Source organism: Tamandua tetradactyla, chromosome 3 (assembly GCF_023851605.1).
Source record: "Tamandua tetradactyla isolate mTamTet1 chromosome 3, mTamTet1.pri, whole genome shotgun sequence".
In the NCBI taxonomy this organism is placed as follows: domain Eukaryota; kingdom Metazoa; phylum Chordata; class Mammalia; order Pilosa; family Myrmecophagidae; genus Tamandua; species Tamandua tetradactyla.
Genome location: NC_135329.1, coordinates 214,866,555 through 214,884,590, shown reverse-complemented (window position 1 = coordinate 214,884,590; position 18,036 = coordinate 214,866,555). Strand labels below are relative to the sequence as shown.

Genomic DNA, 18,036 nt, shown 5'->3' with positions numbered 1-18,036 from the left:
GAGCGCGTCCCGGAGGCGAGGCCGCAGGGCTCAGGCGCCGTGGCTGCCCAGGAGCGCCCGGTGGGCAGCAGGAGCTGCGGGAGGCAAGGAAGGAGGCTGAGACCCTGCAGGTATTGGAGGGAGCTGGGCCCTGCCTGCACCCGGGTTTCGGGTGCGTGGCCTCCAGGGCTGCGGGAGGACACACTTGTGTTTGAAGCTCCTGGGTGGGGGGTCCCGACCCAGCAGCTCTCGCACACAAGGCCGGAGGCTCCCCAGGGGCCGCTCACTGGGCTCCCCCAGGCCAGACAGAGCTGGGCGGACCTGAGAGGCGCTGCACGGCCAGGGGAAGGCTGGAAGCCGCAGGCCCAGGCTCTCAGGCCAGGGCGCCTCTTTCTGCCTGGGGCATTGGAGGAGCCTGCCTACTGCTCCTAACCTCAGTTTTCTAATCTGTGAACTGGGCTAACTACAGGGGCGCTGCCACGTCTGTTCATCTTCCATCCATGCTCCAGGCACATTCTAAGCACCAGGGATTCTCAGTGAACAAAACAGACAAAACTCCCTGAAAGAGGAGCTGACATTCTAGTGGGGAAGAGGGGCGAGGGATAAGCAAAGGCACGGTGCATGAAAAGGTGAGTGCCATGCCGGTAGATAAGGCAGGGCATGGCGCAGGGCATTCGGAGGGTGCGGGGAGGGCATGTGCAATTTTAAAGTGGACCTTGAGAAAAGGCCACAGAGGAGGTAACTGTGTGGTCTCAGAAGATGTCCACAAATTCTTTGCCATTCCTCCTTCAGAAGGTGACACCTCATTCCCCCTCCCTCAGTGTGGCTCGAGGCCTCCTGCAAACAGCTGGCACGAATTTGCGGCTGCGTGAGCAAGCTGTCTTGTCAGCTGACCTTCCAAGCCTCCAGGTGACAGAAGCCCTGGCCGGCACCTTGATTTCCACCCCGGAAGAGGCCCTGAGCCAGAACCACCCAGCTAAGCTGTTCTCCAACTCCTGACCCAGAGAAACTGCACTAGCAAATGCCTATTGTTTTTACCCGCAAAGTGGTGGGAGAATTTGCTATGCAGTGGTAGGTAGCTAACACAGTGGGGTGTGAAAAAAGGCTTGGAGTGTGCGTGTGTATCTGAGGGAAGGGGATTCCAAGCAGAGGGAAAGGCCAGTGCAAAAGTACTGGGGCAGGAGCCTGCCTGGTGAGTTCCAAGAACAGCCAAAAGGCTGGTGCCGGTGGAGAGAGAGGGGCAGAGCGATAGGAGGTGAGAGGGGAGCTCTAAGGGGTAGGTGTTATGGCTTCGCAGCCCTCATGAGGGGTCTGGGGCCAGGGGAACATGATCCGTTGCACCAGGGACAAGGGGGAAAAGTGCAGCCGGGAGGTGACTGCAATGAACCGGGCGGGGCCCCTTTCGTGGTGCCTGTCCAGGGCGGGCACACGGAGTGGGAGGGGAAGCGCTGGCTCCCATCACCTGGAAGGTTGGGCAGGTAGGTCTGCTAACAGACTGGACGGGGCAGGAGAGGAGGAGAGCCAGGACACGGCCAGGCTTTTGGCCTGAGAGACCAGAGTGGAGTCACCCTTAACTGAGGCGGGGCGAGGAGGTGGAGCAGGTTTTCTCCGAAGCAACCAAGAGTTCAGCTCTGGACACATGCAGCTCAGAGGGGTCTGGGCTGGAGGCACCGTTAGGGAATCTCAGCGCACGGAGTGGGCTCTTCCACCCTCGAGGGTGGGGAGGAGAGGCAGTGCCAGCAAGGGGCCCAGGCCTGAGGCCTGAGGCCAGAGGGGTGGCACCGGGCAGGGGAGCGGGCCAGGGGAGCGGCTGCGGAGGCCAAGTGAGGCGGAACTCCATGGAGCGAGCAGAAAACGCTGCTAACAGGTCCTCCAGAGCAAGGACTAAGAAACCGTGTCGGATTCAGCTACGGGAAGACACCCGGGCCTTGACCAGAAGTTTCCATGGCATGGCGGGGGTAAGGCTGCCGGGTCGGGCTCAGGAGAGGAAGTCACCCAAACAGGCAGGAGGGAACAGAGAAAGAGGGGGAGCTGGGGGCGGGGGGAAGGCTGGAGTGGGGGTTGGGGGGGGAGCTGGGGGGAAGGCTGGAGTGGGGGTTGGGGGGGGGAGCTGGGGGGAAGGCTGGAGTGGGGGGTGGGGGTGGGAGCTGGGGGGAAGGCTGGAGTGGGGGTTGGGGGGGGAGCTGGGGGGAAGGCTGGAGTGGGGGGTGGGGGTGGGAGCTGGGGAGGGGGGAGCAGCATCCCTGGGCACGTGTGAGGACCGAAGAGCTATCATTTACTATTCTCACCATTACTTAATTGTCTGCCTGCGTTCTGAGGTTTTGTGATAAAAGTTATGTGTGTTTGTAGGTGTTTGTTGTTGTTTTTAATAGAGAATAGAATTGGAAGAAAGAAAAAAAATCCAACATTCAGCACGCCATTGAGACTGCAGATATTTAGAGGACCTCTTCGCAAACACGACTGAAAAGCCGTTGGAAGAGAGTCTGGCAGGCAGGTCAGGCCACAGGGCTTTCTCTTCTAATGCATTTTAAAATTTAGAATAGTTCAGATGTACAGCAGAGGTGCAGAGACAGTACTGGGTGTGCCTGTCGCAGGGCCTTTCCATCCAGGGCAGCAAAGGGTGCAGGTGAACTCACCGCCACGTCCACAGCCGCGGGCAGCCCACCCACCCGCACCCACGGGTGGGCGTCTCGGAGCTCCTGCTTTTGGCTCTCTGTGAAGCGGGGCTGGAACTTCTGCAGTAGTTTCAGCTTCTCTCTGTCCTCCTTCAGAACTGTTTCTACGTTTCTTAAAAAAAATTTAGAAATAGGTAATTTTCAGGATGTAGGAGGATTTTGTTTTAGAATTCATTTTCTACTGTATCAATATTAATCATATGGTTTTACTGTAGGGCTGTGTTCCAGTAGCCATGTTTCTCGTATAATGATACAGCTGTCACAATGTGACCGTGTGACTGTGAAAACCTTCTGTCTGATGCTCCTTTTATCTATGGTATGGATAGATGAGTAAAACTAAATAACTAAAACTAAATAAATAAGAGGGGGAACAAATTGAGTAGATTGAAATGCCAGTGAGCAATGAAAGGGAGTGGTAAGGGGTATAGAAAAAAAAAACGGGAACAAAGGTTAAAATCTACTGGGTAGATGGAAGTACTAGCGGTCAATGAGAGGGAGGGGTGAGAGGTATGGTATGTGTGAGTTCTTTCTTTTTTCTTTTTCTTTCTTTTTCTGGAGTGATGCAGATGTTCTAAAAAATGATCATGGTAATGAATACCCAACTATATGATGATAATGTGAGCTACTGATTGTATACCATACATGGAATGTTAGTATGTTAAGAATGTCCTTGTTTGTATGTTGTTTTGGTCTGATAATACAAAATAAATTAAATAATTAAAAATATGTTAATCATGTAGTTTTAGATGATTTTGCTCCTTTTCCTTTAAAATAAATGATTTTATTTACATAGTAATACCTACTTAAGGAAACTTAATCTCCTTGATAAATCACCCATACCTTTTCTACTAACATAACTGTCATGCTTTTAGCTTTTCTTTTAGTCGTGTGAATGGGGCACGTATAGATGCCGCCTGCACCCCTGGCCCAGCGCAGGTGTCTAAGCTGGGAGAAGCTTCCCCCGGACACGGCAGGTAGATCAGCCTTCCCCGCCGCAGGGCTGCTGTGGGCACAGTGGACTGTCCTCAGCTGCAGGGCGGAACCCTCCCTCCCGCCTTTCCCCCCAGCTTCCCCTACAGACGGACCACGTCTGTTAAAGGGGATGGATGTGCAGTCAGGGGCAGGGACAGGCTGGTACCTTGGGCTGTCACCTACTGTGACCCTTGGCTTCTCCATCTCTAAAACACTCACATGCCCACACACATGCACACCCACCCCATGCACACCTGTATGTCCACATTTGCACCCCATACACACAGGCACACTCACACCCATGTACACATGCATGCACTCCCCCCATGCACACACACACACATGCACACCCATGCCTGTACACACACATGCATGCACACATGCCCACACCCCATATGCACACACACACACCAACATATGCACACGCACATGCACTCACACCCCTCTACACGCACCCTCCCTGTTTATCGAATGGGTTTACTAGGCAACAAAGCACAGGAACAAACTGTAAATGCCGAGGCCGCCCCCTGGAAGTGCCAGCTCCCTCGCAGCCCGAAGACCTCTGTGGGTCCCGGATGGGGGTTGGGGGGGTTGGGGGGAGCTGTCCTGGGCTGCAAGGCAGGGCCCCGCCTCTCCACCTGCAACGTTCCTTCCCCTAGACTAAGATCAAGCCTCCAGGGGAAGTCTCATCCTCGCACCTGGAAAACCCTTAAGTGTGGCCCTAGGTGGACTCGGGGGTCAAAGTGCAGGGTTACCGGGAGGGCAGCTGGTAGGTCATCATGACGCTGCCGTCCGCTTCGGCCATCAGCAGCCAGGAGGGGTCCTGCACCGCGCACTTCAGGAACCGCTGGCTTTCTTCCAGGGCAGGGCTCATCCTCGCCTCTTGGTTATTCTCGGAGGAGTCGATGCTGCCAAAATACCGGCTGCTGCGGCTTGTATCACTGCTGCCTTTAGAAGCACAAAACATGCAGGTCAAAACTGTGACACTCAATTAAACTTTACATCATATGGTTAGGAAAAGCAATTACAACTCCAGGAAGCTGAAGGGTTTTCTTAGGTGATGGGTGTGTGGGTGGATCTTTCCCTTCCTTTGCCAATTCTGGGATGATCTGTGTAGTTAAAACACAGAACTTCAGCTAGTGCTATAAGTGAGTTCTCCACTGAGAAGGCATTGAAAAACCAGGGCAGGTTAAGTGAGTTCAAGTGCATACACGCCTTGAAAATCTTGTGGTTTTTTACCCAAAATACAAAACAATAGCTTTGAATAAGTGAAGGCCGCAGAGCTTAGCAGTGGCCTCACCCAGCTGTAGATCTGCAGCCTGCCGGCCCTCCCCTGGGACTCGGACGTGGACCCCGAGACCTGCCTGTCCCACTTCTGGTTGCATCACAGCCCAGCGACCCAGAGCCCACAGAATCAGAGGCGGCGGAGGCCCCACTTCCGGACAGGGCTGACCCTGCAGCTGAGCAGAGGTCTTCATTCAGCAAGAGGTCAAGCAGGTCGCTGGACGTGGAGAGGGCATCGCTGTGATGGGCATCGGCGGGCTGGCTCAGCTGCAGGCAGAGGGAGGAGAAGTTGCGGTTATCATGGGAGACAGCCTGAGTGATAGCATAGGGCAGGCCACAGAGGACGGGATGGGCATGCATACGAGTGTGTAGGTGTGGCGGCATGTGCACATGTGTATGTATGTGTGCAGGCAGCTGATCCAAGCCACGTCCTTTGATAAAAGGACCATCAGACACAACGTTTTCACAATCCTGTGGTCATACTGTAAAAGCTATGCCTTTATGCAATCATTCTTAAGAATCAAGGCTACTGGAACACAGCTCTACAGTTTGAGGGACTTCCCTCCAGAAACCATGCCCTTAGAGGCACAGTCAAGTGCATCCACGCGAGGACGCTAACCGCCTCCTCTGCCAACCAAGAAGATCAAACAGAAGACCAAGAGATCGGTCATGGGGATGAAAGAAGTTTTGCTGATGGTCTACAAAGTCCATCCAATGAAATCTGATGCCAGAGGGGTCACACCGCAGGATCAGTTCTTGGATTCGAGCAGGGAATCTGCTGCTGTGCCCCCTTCTTCACACAGAATCAGTAAAATGCCTTCATTCACACTCAAAGGCCACCTCCAACCGGGGTGGAGGTTCCCAGCACTCAGCAGTGCCAGACTGCAGACGGGAGGGAGGGGTTGGGGGCAGCTCTGCCTGGGGGCATCCCCGCAGCAAAGGCAGAGGACCCCAAAGGCACTGGACCCCTCCTTCTGAGAGCCTACCAGCTGCCCCTCTCCAACAGAACTCGCTGGGAAACAGAGGGTTTAGCTGCAGGCAAAGTGACAATCCCAGTAGCTCAATGTGAGTACATGCCAGTGTCCCCCAGGGCTTCCTAAGGTGGTACCGGGCTGACCCTGGGCTGCAGAAAGGGGTGGACCTCAGTTCCCACCTCTGGGCCCCCTCACTTCTCCCGGGCATCATGGCCACTGAGGTCTCCTTGTGCTTTGTCCAGAAACCCCAAAAATGAGGAGCTCCTCACAGTCTACTCAGACTCCACAACTGGAAAAGGGTCATGTCTGTCACGTGGACTCATGTGGGCATTTTAAACCTCGCGGCCTGGGATCCCTGCCCCCTGCCCCAGAGGGTGTGTGCCTGAGGTCCTTACCACGGGCGGCACCTGAGGCCGGTGGCCCCGGGACACGCCGGCTTTGCCATCGCCGGTCCCCGCGGTCCCCGCGCCGCTGTCGGGGGCCTCCTCGAGCTGCAGCAGGTTGAGCTGCAGGGGCGAGCTGCCGCGGGACTGGAAGAGCGGTGAGGCCCGGCCAGCTGCCCCGGCGGACTGCGGCGTGGCGGGCGGCGGCCCGCGCTCCGCCCAGGGAGAGGTGCATGGTGGCGTGAGGAGCGAGGTCCGGTCCCCGGGCTGGGCGGCCGGGGGCATCTCGGGGGCGAGGGGGGCCGTGCCGGGGAAGAACGGCGGGGGCAGGCTCGGGGGCGCAGCGGCGAAGGGGTAGCCCGGGACCACGAAGGCCATGACCGGGGCCCAGGGCACCGCCAGGTCGTCCGCGCGCACCGGCGCCACGGGGACGCGCTCCGGGAACGCTGGCATGGGGAGGGGCGCGGCGGGGGGGGACCAGGCCGTGGCGTGGGGGCCAGCGAGCGGGGACGCAGGCCCCCCAGACGCGGAGCTCTCGAAGGACTCGCTCGGCCTCGCCCGTTTGGACTTTGACTTTCTGTTCTTTCCAGTTTTTTTCCAAGACGATGATTCAATGCTGAAAGTATTTCTTCCTCCAGGAGCAGCTACAACCATGAGAAAAGAACCAGAGTTAGGGCAGAAAGGTGGATGCGGTTCCTATTATGTCTTGTGGAATTTCAGAAGCCTGAAGGCTCGTTTGAGCTCCAGCCCTGCCGTCTCCATGGGTCCACCAAAAGCTTTTCTCTGCTCTTCTGCGAGGGCAGAAGTCAGGGCAAAAAACCCGGCAGTTTTCAAACAATTAAATTCATTGCATTTAAAAGGCTGGAATGACAGTGATAATAGTGGCAGTAAAAAGGTTTTATTTGTCTAAGTAGAAAGCTGGCAGCTCCGGGGATGTTGTTCCCCAATATTTGGGGGAAATATTGGTTTGTGAAATCCAAAAGAACCACTGATTTCAACCAACCTTCTCTTCCAATGTTACAAGCCAAGGTGGAGTGCTGTTTTGATCTTTTTCACTATTGTACCCTGTGCCTGTTTGAAAGTATTATAGACCCCAGAAAAGCCATGTTTTAAATGGCTTGATTCAATACCATGGGTTAGAAACGTTTGATTAGAATATCTCCACGGAGATGCGGCATGCCCAACTGTGGGTGTGGTTATTTGATTAGATGGACAGGTGACTTCATCATTTTCAGGTTGGTCTTGATGAGTTTACTCGAATCTTTTAAAAAAGGAAACATTTTGGAGAGAATCAAGCAACAGAGCTAACACAGAAAGAGCCGACAGAAACTTCATAGCTGAGCTGACATAGATGCTGACACGTGGAGAACAGAGACATGGATGTCTGGAGATGCCTGGAACCCAGCGATGTCACCATGAGATGTTAAGCAAGCCAGAGCCTGGAGAGAGCCAAGTGAAGCCAAGAGAGGAAAGCCAGCCCTGGAGAAGCAAAGTGAGGAATCCCACAAGAACAGACAGTGAAAGCGATGGAGCCCAGGAGCAAGGGACCAGTAGATACCAGCCACGTGACTACCCAGTGGGCAGAGGGTCCTTGACCCATTGGCCTTCCTTAAATGAAAGTAACCTCTTGCTGGTGCCTTAATTTGGACACTTTTACTTCCTTAGAACTGTAAACCTGTAACTCATTAAATTCCCCTTTTTAAAAGCCGTTCCAGTTTTGGTATATTGCATTCTGGCAGCTTGCAAACTTAACATATACCCTAAAAAGAGATGCTTCCTGGCACAACTGTTACGTAAAAAGGCAGTGATTCTACCCGGAGTGGGAGTGAAAGGGCCAAAGGGGAAGGAACACCTGCTCTATGCTCGGAACTAAATTCTTCCCCAGCGGGCACTCTGCCCACACTGGACCGGATGCCACGGCACGTCCCTGGCGCCCTTGGTGGGGACAGGCTGGCGCTCAGTCACGCCTTCCTGGGTGGGGACCTCGGGACAACACGAAGCATCCCGGGAACTGCCAGGTACCGTGCGTCCCTGCGGCTCCACGACAAGCTGCAGGCGCAGAAGCCAGTCCTGAAAAACTGCCGAAGCGGGTGGAAGTTTTGTTTTCTGGTCCTCTTCCCACAGGAAAGCTGTCCCCTGGGGACTCCCGTGGCTGAGGCCCTGGGCCCTTGGGATACCCAGCAGATGTGGGCTGGGCTGCTGTGGACGGGGGCAGGTGGGGGGGTGGTCTCCCCAGGCCGCGGAAGGGCAGCATTTTCTAACTTCCGCAGAGGCTCCCTATGTGCTGGCAGGAACTCTGAGTCTGGGAAGATGCAGAAAAGGAAAGGGCAACATGACCCCTCCTTCAGGGGCTGATGGCCTCTTCCATTTCTCAGACATTCCCTGTGGGCGTCTACCCAGTGCCCAGGAGGAGCTGGGTCCTTGGTGGTGTGGACGTCTCTGGGTCTCTGGGGACCCCCCTGCCAGGGCCCAGCAGGGCGGTGTGTGCAGGGCCCGGGAGGCAGCTGGGGTCAGGACCTGGCCCAGGAAAGGGGGCAAAGCAGCTAGTCTGTTCCTCTGCATTCTTGACCTTTGACTTCCTGGTGGCACTTGGCCTAAAGGGCAGCTTAATGTGCCCGGGGCACTGCCTGGCTTTGGAGGCCATAGCCAGGCCCTGTGGACAGCCCAGTCAGGAGGGTGTGCCCTGGGGAGCCATGCAGGACCCCCAGCAGCGCCAGCCTGGGATATCCGCCCCCCCCTGCCCCAGGAGCCTGGTACCAACTGCTCACAGCAGTGCTCCATCTCCTGGGGTGAACTAGTCTGTGGCCTGACGTGTCCTCCGAGGGCCCTGCCTGGGCAGACAGGCCTGGGGGAGGGGTCTCCGCCCTGGGCAGTCACCAGGCAAGGAATGGCCTTCCCGTTCCACCTGCCGCAACCCGTACTCCATGGGGACAGGGTCCTTCCTCAGGGACGAGTGGAGGGCTATGCTCGGGAGCACGAGAGGGTGTCCCTGAGAGTGTCCCCTAAGCTGGGACACTCCACAGCACTGGACCACATGGTCAGTGAGGCTCAAATAGCTCCCTGACCAGTCAGCGTATCCTAAAGTGGGGACACGCACATTTCGAAAGTAGCACTGGGTCCACTGCCATTGAGAGGAGTTTTTTGAAAATCCACATGTAATCCAGGAGTTAATAGTCACTCACTTCGCTCGCTCAGGTGCCCCTTGGATCTTTCTTGTAAGTAATAGTGGCAACGAGACTGGAAGACGTCGAGCTTCCTTATTTCTTTAAACTGGTGCAGGAAGCCCTGCTCCTGCTTCAGGGTGTGTGCGGCCAGCACCTCCTTGGTGAGGCCCAGCTTCTTAAAGGGCTCCTGTGTCGGCCCGAGGCTGCAACCCAGGGCGGGGCCTTCCCGGCCATCCAGGGACTCAGCCCCACTCGCCAAGTCGTCCACCGCTTCTGGAACAGAAGATCAAAGACCGATTGAGCTGTGCACATCCCTTTCCTTCTGTTTTTTTTTTTTTTTTGGCATGGGGAGGTTCCAGGCATCGAACCTGGGTCTCTGGCATGGCAGGCGAGTCTACCCCTTTCATTTTAAAATTAAAAAGCAAGCACTACGTCTATGAACAAGAGACATCATCTACATATAAATTACTGCATGATGCTCTTGGGGGAGAGATGGACGAATTCTATCAGCTTTCTGACAAAGTTACCAGTGAAAGACAACGTGTCATCAGGAGCCCAGATAACCCGGTGGGCTCAGGAATCAGTGTTCTAAGCAAGCAGAAATGTGGGGTACCCTGGGGTTTCAACCTCTCTTGCTCAAGATATTTCCAAGGCGTCCTTAGCTTTCAAGACACAACAGGCTTGACAGGATATGTCTCTCCTGGCTCAAGACCCCGAGGTGGGCTTCATGTAGCTGTGACCACACAGGACAGGAGGCCGTGGGAGGGGCGCCCAGACTCTTGGGAATGGGAGGGCTTGGGGCTGAATCTCTGATGGACTCTTCCACCCCTCATTTCCTTCTTCCTAGGAATCATCACTGAAGGAGAAAACCCAGCAACAAATGCCCTTGGTTGGAGCTCTTGTTACAACCTGTACTGGTTCACCTGTCCTAGAATGGGGGAGGGGGGCACACACCTGTCCTGGAATGGGGTAGGGGGGCACACACCTGTCCTGGGATGGGGGAGGGGCACACACCTGTCCTGGAATGGGGGAGGGAGATGCACACCTGACCTAGAATGGAGGAGGGGGCTCACACCTATCCTGGAACGGGGAAGTGGGACGCACGCCTGACCTGGAACAGAGTGGCTGAAGGCCTTCGCTTCTGCTGGGAGTGCAAGACTGGGCAGGGAAAAGCAACCCATTTAGGGAAGTGGGGGGAGCCCTAGTGCCCCAGGACCCTCCCACCCCTTCCGGCGGCGCCCCTGCCCACCACCAGGAGGCGGCGCCGGCGCGCAACGGGCAGAGGCCAGGAGGGGGCTGGAGGCCCCGGGAGCTGGGGATTGCCCGCCCGCCGCGTCCGGGCCGAGATCCCGCTGCTGCCCCCTCGCGTCCCCGAGGCGCGCGCACCTAGGTCGGGCTGCGGCTTCTTGTCGCCAACGTGGACGATGGTGCTGCTGTAGCTGCACTGGCTGGTGAGCGACGCCACGCTCTCGGCTTTGCCCGGCAGCGCCAGGGGCGCGAAGCGGGCGCCGGCCTCCGCGCGCCTCTCCGCCTCGGGGCGCTGCAGCAGGGCCGCGGGCACCAGCGACGCCGCCGCTGCGCGGGAGGAAAGGGGGGCGGGCGTGAAGACGCGGAGCCCTCACCGCGGAGCCCGCCGGCCCCGAAGGCGGCCCAGGGGGTGTCGGAAGCCCCTCCAGGGGAAAAGGGGGCAGGCAGGGCTCTGAAATCCCCACCCCTCTGACCTTTCTGGGCGGGTCCCGGCCTAGGGCCGGCAGCGCTGGTGCAGCCCTACAGGGGGGTCCCCTCCGCAGCCCCCAGGCCTGAGCGGAGGGCGCCCGCATTCCTGGGCCGGGGGCAGGGACTGGCGCAGTGAGGCCCACTGACCTTCTGCCTTATTCAACAAGGGGACACCCCATTCTCCATCCCCGCCAGGCAGACAGCGACACTCATGGTGTCCAGCCAGCCCAAAGCCTAATCTGAGGTGCGGGGTGGCTGGTATTCCCGGGGCACTGCCCCTCTGGGACGTGCCTGAAATGGGCCTGTCCTGGAAAGACGGTGTGAGACAGGCAGGAACTCAGGGATGTCCCCAGGCCTCCCATGGCCCTCCCGGGTCCCTGTCCTCTGGGACCCCTGTACCTCTAGTTTGGAGTAAGGGTGCTGATCTGAACTCCCTGGAGCCCCTTTAAAGCAGCTGACACCCACTTTTACCGGCTGGAGCCATACTCTGGAGTGCCCAGAGAAGGGGCACTTCTGTTCTCAAAATGACACCTGGTGCCACGCACCGGGAATGAGGGGTTCCCCATCAAACAGCTGGAAACAATAAGCTACCTGCGGGCCGCAGCCCCACGCCACCCGTTGCCTGGCGTTTGTCGCTGGAGCTCAGCGGTGGGGTGGGCGCCGGGGACTCGCACTTCCTCTTCAGTGGGGCCACCTCACTGCAGCTCTCCAGGTACCTGCAGGGTGCGGGCAAAGCTTTATCCAGCGCCACAGGCTGGGACGTAGGGGGCAGGGGCGAGGGGGGCCGGGAAGGCGGGCATACCTGAGGACTCCGTCCAGGCAGCTGATCTGCTGGTAGGAGCAGGCAGGCTGCTCTCTGCAGGCCAGCTCCTCTGTAAAGCCAGCCTTGGACGGGCTGGCACTGCCACTGTCCCTTTCTGCAGCTAAGGCGGCTGTCAGCTGAACGGGGGAACTGCTGAGCATTTCTGGAAGAATGACCAAATCGTTCCTTCATTTAATCCTCCCCTTCTCCCCGCAAAGGGCACAATCTATCTTTACAAAGTATTTTAACTGCACGTAAAGATAAGACCGGGGATCCAGCATGTGCTTTGCAGACATAGAGACCCAGTGACAGCCTGATCCCCAGGTGGCCAGCCTGGTGGGTGGTCACCTGGGGAGCTAGGAGGAAGCAGGAGCTGGGGCAGGTCTTACTTGAGCCCCTTAATATTTTAGGACTCAGAAGATCCTGGTGCTTTATTTTCAATAAAGGATGAGCTGCTTCCAACAGGACCCCGAGGTGAGGACAGTGGTGACAATTATGTCCTCCGTGTCTCACCATGCAGCCTTCTATTCCTGTCCACATGACCAGCTCCCCAGGCCTGCCTCCCCAAGTCCAGCTCACCTGTGTGTCCCCAGCACCCAGCACAAAGCTGAGCATGCAGCACGCCCGCCGAGGGCACACGCACACCCGCATACCCCCAAGGCCAAAAGTTTCAGCCACATCTGGGCAGGAGGAGATGCCGAGTGGCCAATGAGTCCCTCTTCCTCAACAAGCCCCAGAACTTTCTGGAGGAGGTCAGGCCTGAGCCCAAGGATGAGTAAGAGCTCACCAGGGAAAGAGAGCTGGAAAGTGTGTGTATACATGTGTGTGTGCATGTGCACAAGTATATGGAGGGCCCACGCAAGGCAAAGCATGGTGTGAAGCTGCATGGGAAGTGCCAGCAACAGGGTGAGGTGGGTGAGGCTAGAAGGGAGGGGTGGGCCGTGGCTTCTTGTGGACAATCTCCCTGTGCTGCTGGGGTCCCCAAGAGGGGATGAGAGGATGGCCTAATAGCAAAGCTGGCCTTTTCCCCGTTAGCTGGGATGCAGGACGGCGGGGCAGAACTCTCCTGGAGAAGGTTGTGTGCACGTGTGTGTGTGTGAATGTATGTGAGCATGGCTGTGCACGCGTATACATGTATATGCATGCACATGTGTGTCCGTGGTGAATGTTCCAGGAGAGCGAGGAGCCTGGGCCACAGCTGGGAGGCCCAGCAGCAAGCTGGGACCCTGGCAGAAATGCACCCCCAAATCCCCCTTTACCAGCCTGCAGGGCTCAGGTGCCCACTGTGCCATAATGGATGCCTACAGCACCAAACAAACAAATGTCCATGTAGCCTTCCATCGCCAAGGAAGATGGAAGAGGAAAGCAGTGTGCACTGTTTAAAAATCAGCAAGCAGATCCTGCACCATCCAGAGCAAAACTGTCCCTGGCCCCTCTTTCCACCTTGCCCTACATTTTATTAAGTAAATGTTGAATGTATTTTTTTTTACCTGTAACAATTTTTTTCTTTTGTTCTCCAGATTCACGAGAATAATGACTTTTGCTTTTGGCCTTGTTACCATTTTTACACATTTCCTTGAAGAAAAACAAAATCAATACATTATTCACCTTAAGACATGCTCTACATACTAATAGATCCTAGAGAAAAGCTGAAACAATTCCAGCCACCTAGAAGTAAATTCTGAATAAGAAATCCGAGAGATGCAGAGCTACGTAAAGCTTATTCTTTAGGATAACCCTAAAGAATAAAAATAAAACGAAATGACACGTTGCATTTCCTTCCTTCTGTCCTATAGTTAAAGCTTTGATTTTACTGGATTTACCAGCTTTAAAGAATCTTCATCCAAACCTCTATGGCTTTTGGCTGCTTCAGCTCTTAGGAGGTTTAAAAGTCAGTCCCAAGTGGACAACTGTTAAGCAGCAGCGAGGAGGGCCGAGGCTCGGGGCCCTTTCCCCGGCAGGGGAAGCCGGGGCGTGGGGCGGGAGGGGCGCGCGGGCACGTACGGGTCTCCGGCGGCGCGTGTCCTTGCGGCCATGGCCGGTGCTGTCGCTGGACGAGGTCTGGCTCATGAGGTGCTCGTGGGACCCGTTGCTGCCCAGGCTCCCGTAGCCGCTGGAGCCGCTGTGCGGGACGGGCTGTGGAGGGAGGAGGGGGCGCTCAGGGGACGGGTGGGGGCCGCGGGGGGGACGGGACCCAGCTCGATGGAGCTGCCGAGGCCCTGCCGCCCCCCACGCTACTGACCCCCCCAAGCCGGGCACCAGGCTGGTGACGCTGGTCTCTCGGGCGTTCTGCCCCAAGGACAGGACGCGCTTTCTTGGGCCACTTCTGGACCCTCCCTGGACGGGGCGCACACCCTGCGCGCAGACCGTGCACGAGGCCGGGGGCCCCCAGGGTTGGGGAGACGAGTCTGAGCATGGGGTCTGGGCGGGGCCCACAGCCGCCCACTCCGGGGACGCCCAGCTACGGTCGCCCCAAGAGTGCCAGGCCGGGCCACCCAGAGCGGGGCGCGCGTGGCGTCTCGGGGAGAGCCTGAGGGGATGGAACAGGAGCACTCGGGGAAGGGATGAGCCGCCAGGGCCGTGGTGCAGGTAACCCCACCTGCAGCAGCAGCCTGTAGATCTGCTCGGTGAGCTCCTGAACGCCGGGCTGCGGGGCCGTCTCTTCCGCGCCCCTGGGAGCCGCGAACACGTCTTCATTTAAAGGGCCCCTGCACGCGGGAGTTTCCTGGACATTAGGTCACCCACGCGGCTCCAGCGAGCCCCACACTGCGGCCCCGGCGCCTCTCTCCACCCCCCCAGGCCCCGGGCCGCCTGCTCCCCACCTTCCCCAGGACCCCCCGCCAGGGAATTTCGGAAAATGAGGCCCCTTGGGCAGCGGTGCGGGCAGGAGGTGACCCGGCTCCATGCCCCCTTGGGCTGGCCCGCTGGCGGGTGGGGGGCGGCCGCGGACACCCCGCAGCACTCACACCCTGACTCGGTGCCGCCCGATGATGAAGGAGACCCTCCGGCTCCAGGGGTTGGTGAAGCTGGACCAGCTGGTGTCCAACGTGACATACTCGCCGTTGTGGGCACGGAAGCGAAGGGGTGAGGAGTCGAAAGGCTGCCCGCCCGACTGCAGGACTAGGAGACAGGTAGGGCAGGAGGAGGACAGGTTGGCAGCGGCCAGAGGACACGGCCACCTGCATGCTGTCCCCGCCACTTGAAAAGTAGAGCTCTTAACCCCTCTCAGACCCACAGCTCCCAAGGCTCCTTTTGCTCCCGATTATGACATGGAGATTGCTTTCTGGGGTCAGATACATTTCAAGGTGCACACGTCCTAGGCTGGATTTAACTGAGGAACCCCTGGGCTTATCCGGGAGGGGACAGGGCCACCCAGTCCAGGCAGCTGGCCAGAGTGGAACCTGGAAGGCACTGCACACAGATGCCCACCCCCCCCCCCCAACCCCAGCAGAAGCCAACAGTGAAAGGAGATGCCGAGGACGCAGACGCCAGGCCAAGGGACAACCAGGCACAAAGGAACTCAGGCGAGGCCACCACTCCTGGACTCTGGGAATGGCCAGACAGCACCTCCATTAGCAGTGTGACCTGAGAGCTCGGGTACAGCGCGGGTTTCTGGGGTGCCTCGGGACCGAGGGGACCTACTCTTTCTGTGGATGGTGAGCATCAGGGGCCTGTCGCTGGGGTGCAGCTGCATGAGCATGGGGGTCTCCCTCAGGTCCTGCGGCAGATAGCCCAGGAGGGGCACGGCCCTGGAAGGGGAGCAGACACACGGGGCACGTTCTAGAACACAGCCCGGATGGCGGGGCCGCTCACCTCCGAGAGCATCACACTCCTTGTCAAAGAGACAGACAAATCTGAGTCAGCCTAGCGAAGAGACCGCAGGGCTGTGCATGAGTTAGGACGTTACAGTGACAGATTCCCCTTGAGGCTGGGCCCTGAAACAAAATTACCCAACATGGCTCTTATCATTGCTTCTGGGTTGTCTCTTTCATACAAGTAAGAAACATGTTTTTGTTTCTCCTTCTTGGGTGCTTTTCAGAGCTTGGCTCTTTTTCTTATGGTGTGAGTTTGCCCAGGTGTGTCCAGGTGAGGGCTTTTACAAAACGTTTTCCCTGGACTATGGGAAGCCCCTTCGGACCACAGCCTCGGAGCTCCCTGTGGCTCAGGAGGCTTTCCTTCTCTCATGACCTTGGCCGTGGCGTCCAGTCCGTTGACTGTGGCCTTCTCTTTAGGAATCGCTGTTACTGGCTGGGAGGGGCGGTGACTCTGTCCCCAGCGTGTGCTGCGTAGCTCATCACTGCTCCATCTGCTCCGGGAGCTTTAATTCTGCCTCCTGGGAGCACGTCCGTGTTGGCTGTCAGCCGGGCCTCCTGGTCTTCTGAGCAGGCTCTCAGCCTCCTCTTGGAGGTCCGGTCTCCTTACACCGGAGCTTTTCAGAAGGACGGATCATGTGGAAGGACACTGTCTCCCCAGTCAAGCCTGTCCCTGCCTGAGGTCTGGAACCTTCTCGCGGGCCTGGCGCTGATCTCTGGTTCTCTCCTTGTTTGAGGCACACCCTCTCTGGCCTCTCTGTTTACTTTAGACAGAAGGCACAGAATGTCCCTGGCATACTTCCAGATCAAGCAAGGTCTGGCCAGGGCAGGAGGGGAAAAGGAGAAGGGAGGAGGAGGGAAAAGAGGAGGGGAAGGGGGGAGGAGGAGGAGGAGGAGAAAGAGGGTGGGGTGGAAGAGGAGGATAAGAGAGGAGGAGGAAGGGGAGGAGCCCTGCCTGGCAGAGCTGGTCTTCCAGCTTTGTGAGCTTGGGCTTTATTAAGGAAGGTTCCAGAACGCCACATGCAGCTGTCCACTAATCCTCCTGCACAAGCGTAACAGACACCTGGGTGGGGTGGAAGGTTGCAGTGCAGGAGTTCTTAGCTTTTTGGGTGCATAAAAACCCAGGGCTGCTGTTTTTATGCGGGCGGGAAACTGCATCTTGAACCAGCTCTTGGGGCTTAGAGGGCTCCCCGGGAGCGCTGTCTCTGACCATGCAGCAGCATAGCCTGTCGCATTTCCCATTGATACCTCCCTGCACCTGCTGGGGAGCAGCTGGGGACAGCAAAAGGGGTGGCCACACCAGCCAACCTGAAGACCACTAGGGATGCCAAGTGCTCAGAATCCCCTGGGGGCCGCCTGTACTGCCACAGCACCTGGGGGTGGCGGGGTGCTGGGGAGGGGTCCGAGCCAAGCGGTGGGCAGGTGCCCCCAGGGTGGGAAGGCGCCTCTGCTGGGCCCTTCCCCGTGGCATGGCCGGGTCCAGCGTCCTGTAATCACCGTTTCCACGGGGTCTGCGGCTCAGTTTTGTAAGAACCTCAGATGGGACAGGAAAGCCAGGTTCAGTGAGGGCCGCGGCCACCTCTCCAGGATGCCCACTTACCAGGGCTGAGGTCTTAGGGGCTGTCCTTTTATAATGCCACACTTATCATATTGCCTCTCTGTCGTTAAGCACAGATGCCAATTACATACGCAAAACCCACATGCCGCCTCAGCTGTCTCTCAAGCGCTTTAATGTAAAAGCATGAAAATTCACTGGGCTGTTTTTTGTTGTGATTAGCCACAAGGTAACCAGAACCTGCCCATGCCACTGAGGGGGAAGGATGGGACACGGGTCCTTGGAGGGAGACGGTGACAGTGGGGAGTGGGCAGTGGGGCCCACTTACCTATCATCCACGTCCTGGAACAAACAATTGGGGGTGTGTGTGGTGGTAAAAATCCTCTTTTCAGGTGGAATTCTGGGGGCTGAAAGAAAGAATTTTGCACTAATTTCTGAGTCTAAAGATATACATTTTTAATGGCATTATGTTACAACAAGGAAATACCGTGAAGAATCCCACAGGCAGTAGTGGGGAGGTCGAGGAGGGGAGGGGTGGGCAGAGGCGGGGGAGGGGACAAGCAGGGACAGGGGCGTGGCCTAAGCAGGCTGCTCTGTCTGGAGGAGGCAGCCCCCGCGGGGGAGGGTGGGAGCCTGGGTGCAGGTCAGGACGGAGAGCCCCCACTTTGTTTCTTGGGGGTGAGGCCGGGTGTGAGGTTCTGGAGTAGGCAGTGGGGTTGC

The 18,036-nt window shown here is 57.5% G+C and overlaps 1 protein-coding gene and 1 long non-coding RNA gene across 2 annotated transcripts in view; one reads left to right on the top strand and one right to left on the bottom strand.

Moving 5' to 3' along the window:
• Nucleotides 1-18,036, bottom strand: part of PER2 (period circadian regulator 2) — a 35,778-nt gene that overhangs the window by 2,732 nt on the left and 15,010 nt on the right. The window contains exons 9-22 of the mRNA XM_077155551.1: nt 17,645-17,723; nt 15,592-15,698; nt 14,916-15,069; nt 14,549-14,657; nt 13,954-14,085; nt 13,440-13,524; nt 11,950-12,112; nt 11,739-11,863; nt 10,818-11,006; nt 9,450-9,704; nt 6,283-6,911; nt 4,987-5,177; nt 4,382-4,570; nt 2,616-2,766 (exon numbers count right to left, since the gene is read on the bottom strand). Of these exons, the coding sequence (XP_077011666.1) occupies nt 2,616-2,766; nt 4,382-4,570; nt 4,987-5,177; nt 6,283-6,911; nt 9,450-9,704; nt 10,818-11,006; nt 11,739-11,863; nt 11,950-12,112; nt 13,440-13,524; nt 13,954-14,085; nt 14,549-14,657; nt 14,916-15,069; nt 15,592-15,698; nt 17,645-17,723 (2,558 nt within the window). The remainder of the gene's footprint in view (nt 1-2,615; nt 2,767-4,381; nt 4,571-4,986; nt 5,178-6,282; nt 6,912-9,449; nt 9,705-10,817; nt 11,007-11,738; nt 11,864-11,949; nt 12,113-13,439; nt 13,525-13,953; nt 14,086-14,548; nt 14,658-14,915; nt 15,070-15,591; nt 15,699-17,644; nt 17,724-18,036) is intronic.
• LOC143678305 (uncharacterized) lies at nt 1,362-13,716 on the top strand. The gene is made up of 3 exons (XR_013173143.1): nt 1,362-1,937; nt 12,360-12,423; nt 13,470-13,716. It is a non-coding gene; the product is annotated as an uncharacterized LOC143678305 (long non-coding RNA).